General features: G+C 46.6%; 1 protein-coding gene across 1 annotated transcript in view; it reads left to right on the forward strand.

The window, feature by feature from the left end:
• Positions 1-844: 844 nt before the first annotated feature.
• Positions 845-15,519, forward strand: part of DPY19L4 (dpy-19 like 4) — a 77,768-nt gene continuing 63,093 nt past the window's right edge. The window contains exons 1-2 of the mRNA XM_040354691.1: positions 845-986; positions 6,698-6,853. Of these exons, the coding sequence (XP_040210625.1) occupies positions 6,841-6,853 (13 nt within the window). The 5' untranslated portion in view covers positions 845-986; positions 6,698-6,840. The remainder of the gene's footprint in view (positions 987-6,697; positions 6,854-15,519) is intronic.

The following is a 15,519-nucleotide window of genomic DNA, read 5'->3' on the forward strand; positions in this document are numbered from 1 at the left end:
AACGCTGGTAAAGCACCGCTAAGACCCTAACGTTTTAGGGCGTTTTTGCAGTGCCTCAGTGTGAAAGGGTAAGGCGTTTCTACAGCGCTTTTCAATTAATTTCAATGGAGAGGGGCGTTTTTGGAGTGTTTTTTTTCAGCGCCCAAAAGCTGCTCCAAAGATGCTGCTTGCAGGACTTTTCTAAACGCCCCGCCAGTGCAACGCCTCAGTGTGAAAGGGTAAGGCGTTTGTACATCGCTTTCAATTTATTTCAATGGAGAGGGGCGTTTTTGGAGAGTTTTTTTTCAGCGCCCAAAAGCTGCTCCAAAGATGCTGCTTGCAGGACTCAGTGTGAAAGGGTCCATTGAGAGCGTTTTATGAACATTTTAATAGCGCTATTTTTAACAATAAAACGCTGTAAAAATGCTTCAGTGTGAAAGGGGTCTATGGGTTTACAACCACTTTAATTGATAAATGCATTGCGTTGCTGTCATGTGATTGGCTGATTAGCAATGTGTGTTGCCAAGCAAACGAACAGGTGTACCTAATAAAGTGGCCGATGAATGTGTGTGTATATGTGTGTGTATATGTGTGTGTATATATATATATATATATATATATATATATATATAAGTACTGTGCAAAAGTTTTAGTCGGTGTGAAATAATGTTGTAAGTAAATAAAGAATGCGTTCAGGAAAATGATAGTCTTTGATACAATTCCCATTATTGATATCATATACAGTAAGTATAAAAGACGTGCTAATATGTATCTGCTGCATGCAGTTGTGGACATTCGTTTTGGTTACAAATGAATAGAGGTGGATGATGAACACCAGGAAAGCCCTCAGCCTGCAGATCTGCATTTCTCAGGCTCCTCTTTTTACAATGATCAGGCTCAACCTCGGATAGGCACTCGATTGAGGCCGCCTACTTCCTGTGTCTGGGCTCTGTGAATGGCACTCGGCGCTCTGCACTGTGCGGCCAGGTTGGGGGACATTGCAGCTGGTAGGTAACAGTGTGGCCCCCGGGCCAGAGGGGGGACAGCAATGAGGGAAGATGTGGGGGAGGGTGTTCTGGAGGAAGGCACTGTAACTATTTCTTTCCCAGAAGCTCAGCATGGTCTCCTTGGTGACTGTGATAACTTTACTTTGTTTCTTGCCGGGTATGAGCTGTGCAGGGGGTGACAGTGCAGCAGCTCCTGTAAGATCTTCCTGTCTGCACACCTCTGTATACCCATCATTCCCGTGTGCACACACCTGTATACCCACCTCTGTATGCCCATCATTCCTGTGTGCACACCTATGTATTCTCATCATTCCTGTGTGCACACCTCTGTATGCCCATCATTCCTGTCTGCACACCTCTGTATACCCATCATTCCCGTGTGCACACACCTGTATACCCACCTCTGTATGCCCATCATTCCTGTGTGCACACCTCTGTATACCCATCATTCCTGTGTGCACACCTCTGTATACCCATCATTCCTGTGTACACACCTCTGTATACCCATCATTCCTGTGTACACACCTCTGTATACCCATCATTCCTGTGTGCACACCTCTGTATGCCCATCATTCCTGTGTGCACACCTCTGTATGCCCATCATTCCTGTGTGCACACCTCTGTATACCCATCATTCCTGTGTGCACACCCCTGTATACCCATCATTCCTGTGTGCACACCCCTGTATGCCCATAATTCCTGTGTGCACACCTCTGTATACCCATCATTCCTGTGTGCACACCCCTGTATGCCCATCATTCCTGTGTGCACACCCCTGTATGCCCATCATTCCTGTGTGCACACCCCTGTATGCCCATCATTCCTGTGTGCACACCCCTGTATGCCCATCATTCCTGTGTGCACACCCCTGTATGCCCATCATTCCTGTGTGCACACCCCTGTATGCCCATCATTCCTGTGTGCACACCCCTGTATGCCCATCATTCCTGTGTGCACACCCCTGTATGCCCATCATTCCTGTATGCACACCTCTGTATGCCCATCATTCCTGTATACACACCTCTGTATGCCCATCATTCCTGTGTGCACACCTCTGTATACCCATAATTCCTGTGTGCACACCTCTGTATGCCCATCATTCCTGTGTGCACACCTCTGTATGCCCATCATTCCTGTGTACACACCTCTGTTTGCCCATCATTCCTGTGTGCACACCTCTGTATGCCCATCATTCCTGTGTACACACCTCTGTTTGCCCATCATCCCTGTGTACACACCTCTGTATGCCCATCATTCCTGTGTACACACCTCTGTATGCCCATCATTCCTGCGTACACACCTCTGTATGCCCATCATTCCTGCGTACACACCTCTGTATGCCCATCATTCCTGTGTACACACCTCTGTATGCCCATCATTCCCGTGTATACTCATTCCCGTGTACACAGTTCTGTATGCCCATCATTCCCATGTACACAGCTCTGTATGCCCATCATTCCCGTGTACACACCTCTGTATGCCCATCATTCCCGTGTACACACCTCTGTATGCCCATCATTCCCGTGTACACAGCTCTGTATGCCCATCATTCCCGTGTACACAGCTCTGTATGCCCATCATTCCTGTGTACACACCTCTGTATACCCATCATTCCTGTGTACACACCTCTGTATTCCCATCATTCCCGTGTATATTCATTCCTGTGTGCACACCACTGTATGCACATCATTCATGTGTATACTCATTACCGTGTACACAGCTCTGTATGCCCATCATTCCCGTGTATACTCATTCTCGTGTACACAGCTCTGTATGCCCATGATTCCCGTGTACACAGCTCTGTATGCCCATGATTCCCGTGTACACAGCTCTGTATGCCCATGATTCCCGTGTACACAGCTCCTGTATGCCCGTCATTCCCATGTATACCAATTCCCGTGTGCACACCTCCTGTATGCCCATCATTCCCGTGTATACTCATTCCCGTGTACACACCACTGTATGCCCATCATTCCCGTGTACACAGCTCTGTATGCCCATCATTCCCGTGTACACAGCTCTGTATGCCCATCATTCCTGTGTACACAGCTCTGCATGCCCATCATTCCCGTGTACACAGCTCTGCATGCCCATCATTCCCGTGTACACAGCTCTGTATGCCCATCATTCCCGTGTGCACACCACTGTATGCCCATCATTCCCGTGTACACAGCTCTGTATGCCCATCATTCCCGTGTACACAGCTCTGTATGCCCATCATTCCCGTGTGCACACCACTGTATGCCCATCATTCCCGTGTACACAGCTCTGTATGCCCATCATTCCAGTGTGCTGGGCTTTGATAGGGGACTTTGCCCTCTTTCCCCATAAATTCCAGGGGGGCCCTCTGGGGGTGTACACCCCACAACCCCTGTGTTTATGTATGAGATCGTTTGTTGTTTGACAAAAGGCTCACTTTACTCTCGCACTGCAGTAGTTCATGTGTTCGGGTGCAAGGTACCGCAGTGTTCAGCTGCACATTGGCGCCATTCATTCTTGCTAATGGACATGAGCTGCAGCACACCACATTGCACTATTTTGTATTATGGTGCGCTGAGTACATGCAGAAGGCAGCCTTTTCATGGACAGTTAGACTCGGCATGGGAACCTGTAGAAGAATGTGCACTGCCACTCACACATGCATGACTGCAGAACAACCTACAGGCATTTAAAGTGGCAATAAGCTCCAAACCCAAAAATGTAATATATTGCAGTTTACAGAGGCGTAACTAAAACCTATAGTGCCCCCCGGCCCTTCCTTCTGAGCCCTGAGGTGGAATGCCAGGGCTCGGTCGCAAGTGTGACCTTTGGGACCCCAGTAGTTCTGCCACTGGTGTTGTCAGAATTTTTTTTTTTATTGTTGTGTGTTTTATTATTTTTTTTTTTTTTTTATTTTTTTACCATTTTTTTTTAGAAGCCCTGCTGGAGGGGTTTTGGTGAGATATCAGTGGTCTAGACATACCTCTGATTTTCCACCTTTGAGACAAAGAGGAGATTGAGGACCCAGCCCTCAATCTCCTTCTCTCCAGCCTCAGATGCACACGATGAATGGACAGGAATAGCTCTTTACAGAGCTTCCCATTCATTCGCAAACTAAAGCATAGTAAACAGTTTATTATGCTTTCGTTATGAATGAACAGAATTGGTGATTAGCACCTATCACTGACTCGGTCTATTCAGAAAAGGAAGGGGTCTGTAAATGACATATTTATTAGCCTCTTCCCCCCACTCTCCATCCAGACACCTCCCCACAGCAGCCACCGGTGGAGGGGGGGGGGGCAGGAGGGCACACAGGGGGCAGCAGGACCTGGATAGAAGTTGTGGCAGGGGAAGCATGTAGAGAAGCTGCTCCCCCTCCATTTTCCTCCTTCAGCCGCAGAGAGAGGAGGAGACGCAGGCTTTCAGCAGCTGCAGGAGGAAAATCAGTTTCTCCATATGCTGCCCCTCCTATCCAGGTGTACAGGGGGGCCGGGTTGCAAATGCGATCCCTGACAACTTGCCAATCATTATGCATTGTTTTTAGTTTTTTTTAGTTTTTGTTTTCACCAGTTGATCTGGCCAGTTACATGCCTCCCGTATTTAGCTGCCTACACTCTGGATGAAGGAGCGGGGGGGGGCACAGCATTGTCAGTCTGGGGGGAGGGTAGTGTTAGGCTGCATTCACACCTGGGTGTATTGAATCGCAGGCAGATTTGCAGTGATTCTGCCTGCGATTCCAAAACGCCCAGGTGTGAATGACAAAACGCACATTTTAGATGCCATTCATTTGAATGGCATCTGAAATAACACGGTTCGGTTCTGCCACTATTTTTGCACGATAAATTATGCTGCAATCGCGGCACACCGCATCGCGTAAAGCATGTCACCCAAAAGAAGCGTCTAAACTTTTTGGGGCGACAAGCTTCACGCGAGGCAGTTTGCTGTGATTGCAAGTGCGATTTATCGTGTAAGAACCACACCACGTTTTTAGGTGCCCTGTAAATGAATGGCATCTAAAATGTGCGATTTGTCATTCACACCCGGGCGTTTTCGCAAATTGCGGCAAATCTGCCTGCGATTCAAAACACCCAGGTGCCACCCCCCTGGGGACATTATATTCTGACATCGACACTGTCCCAATAAATTGATCAGAGGCGGCAGCCCTAGGAGCAAAAATACTCTTCTAGTCAAGGATTTGATGCATTTTCTTCTGTAGTCTGTGTGCAGAGCACGGCTGGTAAGCCAGCATAGTTCTAGAAGCGGCTCTATGCATATTTTCCTACACTCATAGGTAATGTATTGTGCTTCTGGCCATAGACAGGCTAGTTTGGGTAAAACATTTGAATATGAAGGTCATAAAAGTTCCTGTTTCTAATTAGCTCACTCGCCTGTCGGCAACACAACTTCTGCCTTCCAGATTTCTCTTTTTTCCCTGCACTGAATGCTGTCAGAATAGTAATATTTGTATCTATTCTTTCCTGACAAATTGCTTGAAAAATATCTGTTGGATAAGATAAGACTGAAAGTGAAGCTCCGATCATTTATAAAAAAACAAAACGTTAAAAGTCAGCAGCTACAAACACTGCATCTGCTGACTTGTAATATACAAACATTTTAGGCCTCCAGTCACACCTGTCAATCGCTGCAATTCTGCCCGCGATCTCAAAATACACTACAATCAGAAAACACAGGTTCAGGTGCCATGATTTTCAATGGAACCTAAAAAGTGGAGCGGTTTCACCACGATTGTCATGAAGCAAAGCGCATTGTGTGAAGTTGGGTTGTCTCGATACCACTTTTTTGAGACCGAGTACAAGTACTGATACTTTTTTTCAAGTACTCGCCGATACCGAATACCGATACTTTTTTTTTAATGTCATGTGACAGTATTTTTTTTTTTTTTACACTATTTTTTTTTTCAATGATTTTTTTTATTTTTTTAGAGGGGGGGGTAGTGGATTGTCAGTGTGTGTGTGTGTGTGTGTGTGTGTGTGTGTGTGTGTGTGTGTGTGTGTGTGTGTGTGTGTGTGTGTGTGTGTGTGTGTGTGTGTGTGTGTGTGTGTGTTTTTTTTTTTTTTTTTTTTAATTATTATTATTTACATTTTATTTTTTTAATTATTTATTGCAAATTTTTATTTATTTTTTTCATTAGCCCTGTTGGGGGGGCTTTGGTGAGATATCAGGGGTCTTAACAGACCTCTGACATCTCCCCTTTAAGACAGAGAAAGGGACTAAGGACACAGATTCCCCAGTCCCTTTCTCTGCAGCCTCAGCTGAAATGAATGGAGAGAAGCTCCTCCCCATTCATAAACTGAAGCATCGTAAACACAGGTTACGATGCTCAGTTATGTGAATGGACAGAGTCAGTGATGGGGAGAAGACATCACGGGGGGAGAGCGGCACGGACGGGGAGAAGACAGCACGGGGGACAAGACGGCACTTGGGAGAAGACAACACGGGGGGCGAACACAACATGGAGAAGACTTGTAACTCCCCCCCACCACCCGATACCTGACTGCCCAGGTATCGGGTGAAGCATCGGAGCATTTCCCCCCCGAGTACAAGTACTTTGGGAAATGCTTGGTACCGATACTAGTATCGGTATCGGGACATCCCTAGTGTGATGCTTGTTGCCCCAAAGAAGCTCCTGCTCCTTTTTGTAAACTCAGCTATTGATGTATAGTACTAAAGTACTAAATTTATGATTTTTTTTTTTTCTGTTTTTTTTTAAGGTCTGCAATGAGAATCAACACACTGCTTTTCCCTGTAACAACGGCTGCTCTATGTTGTAACTGCATTGCGTGTTAATGGTCTGGTTCCCAACATACAGACAGACATAAACTCGGCTCTACGAGTACATTCCAAACTTCTCAATATGGAAAATGAAGGTGAGCACAAACTTTGAGGTTTAATTCTTTAGGAAAACTATAAACATGTCTAAAGTTTTGAACTTTTACTTTGTTATTGCTATGTAGTTTGGTAGGCTGCCTAAAAAATATAAGTATAAGCCGACCCGAATATAAGCCGAGGCACCTAATTTTACCACAAAAAACTGGGAAAACGTATTGACTCGAGTATAAGCCTAGAGTGTCCATCTGCATGCCTCATTGTGCCCATGCCTCACTGTGTCCATGACTAGACTTACATTTAACATGGGAGTATATAGAAGGGGTGCCCGGTTTGAAAAATCAGTGCTTCCTGATCAGTGCTGTGAAGTCGGTAGATAAATGTTTCGACTCCTAAATTTTCCGATAATCTAAATTTAGTAGGAGTCGGAGTTGGGGTCGGTGCATTGTTTGCAGACTCCGACTCCAGGCACCCAAAATTTCCTCCGACTCCAGATACCCAAAATTTCCTCCGACTCCACAGCCCTGTTCCTGATCGTAAGTCCCCCAGACAGCAAACTTTGCACACTTGTAGAGGAAGAGTGGGGCTATATGTGTGCCAAGATTGGGTCCAGATGACCTACGGCCGGCCGGTACCGGGTCCCCAAATTTACCGGAGAAATTACCGTTTAACATGGGAGTCTATGGAAGGGGTGCCCGGCTTTGAAAAATCGGTACTCCCCGGCCGTAGGTCCCCCGAACAACAAACTTTGCACACTTGTAGAAGAAGAGTGGGGCTATATGAGTTTGGGGTCCAGGGGACCTATGGGCGGCCGGTACCAGGTCCCCAAAAATCCGGGAGATTAGGTGCAAAAAGGTGACTTGAGTAAAAGCCGAGGGAGGCATGTGCTGAAAAACTCGGCTTATACTCGAGTATATACAGTAATTATATTGCCCTTTATGAATGTAAAGGTGACAGGCTTAACTGGTATTGGCAGAATGAGACTGGGACACCTGGGGCCAGGTTTACAGTCTTACCAGCAAGACAATTAACTAACACAGTTTAATGCAGGGGGGTTTGTACAGCAAGTCTGTAGTGTAACATAGGACATCTGTTTGTCCGAGTCACAACTCAATTCCTGACTAACAGGGTGCCTCTGATTTTAAAAGAAAGCTTTCTTTGGCCACTCTCCTGTTCTGGGTCACAGAAGAGCACTTATTTCCGTACTCCTGTGACCCAAATACAGCCGGCCAGCTCTCTGCTCAGTGAAGGCAGAGAACTGAGCAATCAGCGGTCATGTGATCACTCGGTTCACATTCTTAGAATCAGCAGGGGACAGCTGCAGCCATATAAGTGAATGTGTAGGGGTTGTGTTGTGTGTTTTTTTTTTTTTAATGCACTTCTCCTTTTAACTAAATATAATGCAAAATTAGTCTGACAGGTGTAGTAGCCCTTCTTTCTTATTTGGTAACCTTGATGCAGGTGGCTAAAATCATTTCCTTTGATCATACAAGAACATGCAATGCAAATAAGGCATGGAAAGGAACCTGTTTTACATGGACCTAAACAATAAATAAAAAATTCTGCTCAAACTATGTTCTCGAAGATGGTACTTTACTTCCTCATAGGAAGGGTGTGGCTGATGAATAAATTCTGGAATATCAAGATAGTTGTTACATAATATTGCCAAAATGCTTTGAAATTATTGGATACATTTCTTGAGAAAATGGATGATATTGGGAAACAAATGCAATATGCTTGTTTTCATTACTCTTGCATTGTATATCTAGATGTACTCCTTCCTTAATGCAGTGGGGGAATAATCCCTAGCTGGCAGTTTATTTATCATTTAGACCCCTTTCACACTGGGGCGTTTTTCAGGCGCATTGGCGTTAAAAAAAAAAAAAAACAACCTGTAAAGTGCATGAAATCCCAATGTGAAAGCCTGAGTGCTTTCAGAACCCTTTCACACTGCCTGCACCCAAAAAACGCTGGTAAAGCGTCGTTAAGACCCCGTTCACACTGGGGCGTTTTTCAAGAGCTTTTGGCGTTAAAAAAAAGCTCCCTTAATGGGAAGGGGGCTTTAGGAGCGGTGTATTCAATGCTTTTAAAGCGCTGCAAAAAGCCGCTTGCAGGACTTTTTTTGACGCCCTGCCAGCGCAGCGCCTCAGTGTGAAAGCACTCGGGCTTTCACATTGGGATTGCAGATGCAGCTTCTTTCAGGCGCTTTACAGGCCCTTTTTTTTTTTTTAACGTTAAAGCGCCTGAAAAATGCCCCTGTGTGAAAGGGGTCTTAATCCAATATGTTTCATCTGTTACTATTTTTTTTTTTTTTTAACCACTTCCCGACCGCCGCTTGTAGATATATGTCGGCAGAATGGCACGTACAGGCACATGGGCGTACCTGTACGTCCCTGCCTAGACGTGGGTCGGGGGTCCGATCGGTACCCCCCCGCTACATGCGGCTCTCGGATTCCCACGGGGAGCGATCCGGGACGACGGCGCTGCTATTCGCGGCTATTCATTTATAGCCGCTCCGTCGCGATCGCTCCCCGGAGCTGAAGAACGGGGAGAGCCGTATGTAAACACGGCTTCCCTGTGCTTCACTGTGGTGGCTGCATCGATCGAGTGATCCCTTTTATAGGGAGACTCGATCGATGACGTCAGTCCTATAGCTACACCCCCCCCCCTACAGTTGTAAACGTCAGTCCTACAGCCACACCCCCCTACAGTTGTAAACACATACTAGGTGAACCCTAACTCCTACAGCGCCCCCTGTGGTTAACTCCCAAACTGCAACTGTCATTTTCACAGTAAACAGGGCAGTCTCCTCACCAACCCGTTTCTTGCTCTACTTACCTCTGGCAATGCTGAGCTGTCACCACCCCTGCAGCCAGTTCAGCGGTGCCGAGATTTGGAATCCCAGCGCTTCTAGAATGGGTGAGATCGAATCACTCTGACGGCAGCACTAGCCAATCGGAATCGATCTCCAGTCCATCCCGAAAAGAGCTTAGATTTTAAATCCCTGGGGTGGTGACAGTTTAGCATTGCTGGAGGTAAGTACAGTGGGGACTAGGGGGGGGGGCGGGGTGGTAGAGAGGGTGTCCAGTATTAGCTCATCTTAATATTTTGTAAAGGTGCACTAACACTTTAACTCTTGTAAACTGGCAGTGGCTATGGGGAATTGATTTAAACACCCCATGTGGATGAAAGCTAGGTTAATAGAGCAATAGTTTCTGATCTGCAAGTTTGACATATAAATCACAGAGATTTAAAAGAATGCCTGTCTGAAAGGATATTAAGGGCCTGATCCACAAAAACCCGGCGTAACTTAACTTTTTACATTTAAGTTACACCGCCGCAAAATCTCTACCTAAGTGCCCGATCCACAAAGCACTTACCTAGAAATTTTGAGCGGTGTAACTTAAATCTGTCCGGCGCAAGGCGTTCCTAATCTAATGGGGCGAGTCCCATTTAAATTAGGCGCGCTCCCGTGCCGGACGTACTGCGCATGCTCCCGACGTTATTTTCCCGACGTGCTTTGCGCGGTTTTACGTTACGCCGAGTTTTGTGAATCGCGCCGGGTAAAAAAAGTTGTGTCGGAAAAAAAAAAGATGCGGCGGGAAAAAAAAAAATGTAAAATAAATTTGACAGCGTCGCGGGAAAGAAGGGTCTACTTTTACATGGTGTACTAACTTTAAACTTTGTAAAAGCAGCCCTAATTTTACGACGGCAAACTAATACTTGCGGAGAAAAAACGAAGCGTAAAAGCTTTGTGGATCTCCGTAAGTGCTAATTTGCATACCCGACGCTGGATTTCAGCGAGAAATGCCCCCAGCGGCGGCTGCGGTACTGCATCCTAAGATCCGACAGTGTAAGTCCCTTACACATGTCGGATCTTCTGCCTATCTATGAGAAACTGATTCTGTGGATCAGTTCCATAGATAGAAACAGGGATACGACGGCGTATCAGTAGATACGCCGGCGTATCCCTTTTGTGGATCAGGCCCTAAGTTCCCAACTCAGTATCAGATATTTCGAAAACAAATCAAATAAAAATAAAGACTCACCCTCCCATACTGCAAAAATATTGTCAATAAACCGATACCAGCATAGGCATAAACACATTAGCATATGGGGGTGGCAACAAGTGAGCCCAAAGATGCACCCAATAATTGTACATAATGCTGATCCTTGAAAAAAACGTATTTATTCTTCAGGCCGGGTTCACACCGTAGCCACAAGCGGCTCACAGCAGGGGAGCTGGTTCACCATTTCAGGACCGATTTCAGCCCGAATTTTGGGCTGAAATAGAACCTGAAACGCACCAAAAAAGGCACACGTTTTTCCGGCACACCACACCAGACCCACTGCGGAGATATGTGAACCGGCTCCATAGAGAGCCAGTCACATTCTCCTGCTATGCGAATTGAATTTGGGGAAATGTGCATTAAATTTGCATAGGTGTGAACTCGGCCTTAATTCCAATTGTAATAGATCAAGGGAAAATTTGAATTCATGTGGAGCATACAATTCAGACTCCTGTAACCGCACGGCATTCTAAAACATCAAGGGTCAGATTCACAAAGAATTGCCCTGGCGCAGCGTATCAGAGATATGCTACGCCGCCGTATCTTACCTGCCGGAATTTCGAATCCAGGAAGATTTCACGCCGTAAGTTACGGCGGCGTAGTGTATTTCTCGGCGCGTATTTTAAATTGGGCGGGTAGGGGGCGTGATTCATTTAAATTAAGCGCGTCCCCGCGCCGATTGAAATGCGCATGCTCCGTTTCGAAATTTCCCGCCGTGCTTTGCGCCGTGCTTTTGAACGTAGACGTGAGTTACGTCCTTTCCTATTCACGCACGACTTACGCAAAAAAAAAAATTCTAAAAACTAGCTGCTAGTAATTAGCATACCCGACGCGGAAAACGACGCGAACTCCACCCAGCGGGCGCCGAAGTATTGCACCTACGATCCGAAGGCGTACGAAGCCGTACGCCTGTTGGATCGAAGCCAGAAGCCGTCGTATCTTGGTTTGAGGATTCAAACTAAAGATACGACGCGGCAAATTTGAAAGTACACCGGTGTATCAGTAGATACGCCGGCGTACTCTCACTGTGAATCTGGCCCCAAGTTTATGTGCTATATAAGTATATAAGCTGGAAATGTCTCACAAGAATGGAGTCTGCAGGCACCTTCACTTTCTTAAAAGAGAAGTAATGTATGGACTTTTTTACAACACTACCGATCGCTTGGTTCTCAGGAGAGCTGGTGACGGTCAGTCACTGCTCTCCGCTCTGCCCCCCTCCTTACTCATTGGAGCGCTGGGCTGAGAGGCTAAGCTGGGTGCCGGTCCAGGCATGTGAGTGGATCTCGACTTCATTGTCATGATCTTTCCCAAGCCCGGACTGCGTCTGTGACATCAGCCGACAGCGGGCTTCAGCCGGGTCTCTGCTGGAAATGGGTCACGGGAGTGCAGAACAAACTGTGATCTACAGGAAAGGTACAGCCAAAACGAGCTTTGGCTGTACTCCTCCTTTTGTAATATGTTGTCAAAAAAAATCAGTTGTGATACGATATGACTTTTGTATGTTGTATCAAGGGGTTAAAATCTTATCCAAATATCTAGAATCAGGTGCAGTCACAGAATCCATTCCTGCCACAATTGGTCTCTCTGGTTTCAATCCTTATGTATTTTAGGGAGTACATAGAATACAGGTGTTACTGGGTATCTAGGAATGAAGGTTTTCTTTCACCATCAATAATACCATTCTTTAATGCCTTATTGGCAACAAATTGTCTCTTAGTTTGTACAGCAGCGGTTAACACTCACAGGGTAGTAAGAAGAACTGACAACTGTGTGAGATCTTCCCCTTCCTAATTCACAGCAGTTATGAAGAGGAAGCTGTTATCAGCCCTGTAGCAAGAGCACCGATTAGTTACACTACTTGTGCATTCTACCTAAATATTTGAAAGATCTATCCACATGCACACAGAGCCCTTATTTTACGTCCTGCAGTCTGAAAGAACAAAATGATATATACTGCCAGTGCTGTCCTGCTGGACTACAGAGCATCTTCCCCTCTCCTCTTCAGGACATAAAATGAAGTTGTTCTATAGGCAGGGCTGACAACACTGCTTGAGATTTTAGTGCAGCAAAAGCAGCATTGTCACCTCAATACAGAAGGTTAGTAGCTCATGGAATACCTGGCAGGGTCACTGTTTTTGTACTTCTGCAGAAAAGCTAGAAGACTGTTCAGGAGCCTGACATTGCACCCAGATAGCCAGGTTCAGGTAGAGTTACGCCGCCGTATCAGTAGATACGTCGTCGTAACTCTGAATCTGCGCCGTCGTATATTTAAGTGTATTCTCAAATTGAGATACACTTAAATCTAGCTAAGTTACGACCGCCGGCGCCGTCGTATCTTAGCTTTCTATTTACGCCGGCTGCTAGGGGCGTGAACGCTGATTTACGCCTAGAATGCGTAAATCGGCGAGATACGCCTATTCACGAACGTATGCTTGCCCGTCGCAGTAAAGATACGCCGTTTACGTAAGGCGTTTTCAGGCCTAAAGATATTCCACCAAAAAGATGGCGCAGCCAATGTTAAGTATGGACGTCGGAACCGCGTCGAATTTTTTAATTTTTACGTAGTTTGCGTAAGTCGTCCGTGAATGGAGCTGGGCGTAATTTACGTTCACGTCGAAACCAATAAGTCTTTGCGGCGTAATTTGGAGCATGCGCACTGGGATACGTCCACGGACGGCGCATGTTCGTTCAAAACGTCATTTACGTGGGGTCATGCTTTATTTACATAAAACACGCCCACCTCTTCCCAATTTGAATTATTCGAGCTTACGCCGGCACATTTACGCTACGCCGGTGTAACTTAGGACGCAAGTGCTTTGTGAATACAGCACTTGCCTCTCTAACTTACTGGCGATGTAGCCTGCCTAACGTTGGGCACGTCTACATGAATCCAGCTAATAGTCTACTGTTCACAAGTTACTTAACATTCATTACGTCACTATAACCACTATAACCACTTGTGGACTACCCCCCCCGCAATGTACTGCAGACAGGTGGTTCGCAATATGCAAAGCGATGTACTTGTACACCGCTGTCTACCTCCCCCCCCCCCCCCCCGTCTGACATCCACCGTGATTGTACACAGCAGGAGCCTTCCAGGGAGAGATCTAGTAGTAAAAGCGGCACACATTAAATATAGTTAGGCACACATTTACCCTCTTGATTTTCCTAGATGTTAACCCCTTCCCAGCCAGTGTCAGTACAGTGAAAGTGTATAATATTATCACTGTAATAATGTCCCTGGTGTTGTCAGTGGCAGTTAGTCTGTTCCACCTAGCATCATTTAATGGCAGTTTGCTCATGCACTATTGTAGTCCCATTATAAGTCGCTACTCGCCACCATTAGTATAAAAAATAAATACAAATTCCAGTATACAGTATATACCAGCCCTCAAAATTTCCACTCGCCTACTAGCATTTGGCGAGTGGATTTAAGCTGGGGGTGAGTGATGCCCGGGCTGCATGAGCAATCTCCCTCCAATCTGTGCCTACACTTAGAGTCCCGAAGAGGAAAGGTGCATGCTCAGGAAAAGTAGTCTGGTGAGCCGCGCACAGGCAGAGCAGTACACAGGTGCTCTCCTTACAATTCTCATTAAGCCATGGGACCTAACAGTATGACCTCTCTGAGCCTGCCCCCCTCCCCCGGGCCCCGACCAATGTAGCTGGAGAGCAGAAAGTAATGAGTGAGGTGGAGGATTGCAAAAATTACCACTCTGGTGCAGCGCTCACTGAAAGTTGCCCTGACATGAGAGCGGCAGCCTTCCAGTTTGTGCCGTTTTCTTCTCCTTGTGCTCTATGTAAGTGTCCAACAGTTTAGCCTGAGCACTGTGAGCAGACTGGTCTCAATGTGTGCTGTGCGCTGTCAGTGTGCGCTGTGCTATGGTGTCAATGGCTGTGCAGTTGTGTGGATCTCAGCGTTGGATTGTACTCCCTCCCGCTGTGCTGCAGCTCCTCTCCTCACTGCCAGCCTCAATAAAAGGGGGAAGTGGGGACATGCAAGCGTGGAGCTGCACACACAGGCTCCTGATGATGAGATGAATGGGAGAGAGAGAGAGGATGGATGGGAGTTTCAGAGGAGACAGGAAGAGAATGGGGGAGAGACCCAGTTCTAATGCCCTGTCCCTCTGGTCTGCCCCCAGTGCCCTGTCCCTCTGGTCTGCCCCCAGTGCCCTGTCCCTCTGGTCTGCCCCCAGTGCCCTGTCCCATTTTGTTAAAGTTGTTGTTGGTAATATTTAATTTTGTAACTCGATTCTGCATAAAACATTGTCATTCCATGAGGTAATCTACGAGGGCGTGTTTACGGGTGCAATTAGGCGCAGGGCAATGTATCAATTAGGTGGGGTAACTGGTGGCGAGTTACTCTTGAGGCCTGGCTAGTAGCTCAGGACTTGAAATTTTGAGCCCTGGCCTAGGCTATAAGAAGATTGCCAAGACCCTGAAAATGAGCTGCATCACGGTGGCCAAGACCATACAGTGGTTTAACAGGACAGGTTTCACTCAGAACAGACCTCACCATGGACAACCAAAAAAGTGGAGTGCACGTGCTCAGCTTCATATGCAGAGGTTTCTGTGGGAAATAGATGTGTTAGTGCTGCTAGCATTGCTGCAGAGGTTGAATGGGGGGGACGGGGGGGGAG

Source organism: Rana temporaria, chromosome 5 (genome assembly GCF_905171775.1).
Source record: "Rana temporaria chromosome 5, aRanTem1.1, whole genome shotgun sequence".
Lineage (NCBI taxonomy): Eukaryota > Metazoa > Chordata > Amphibia > Anura > Ranidae > Rana > Rana temporaria.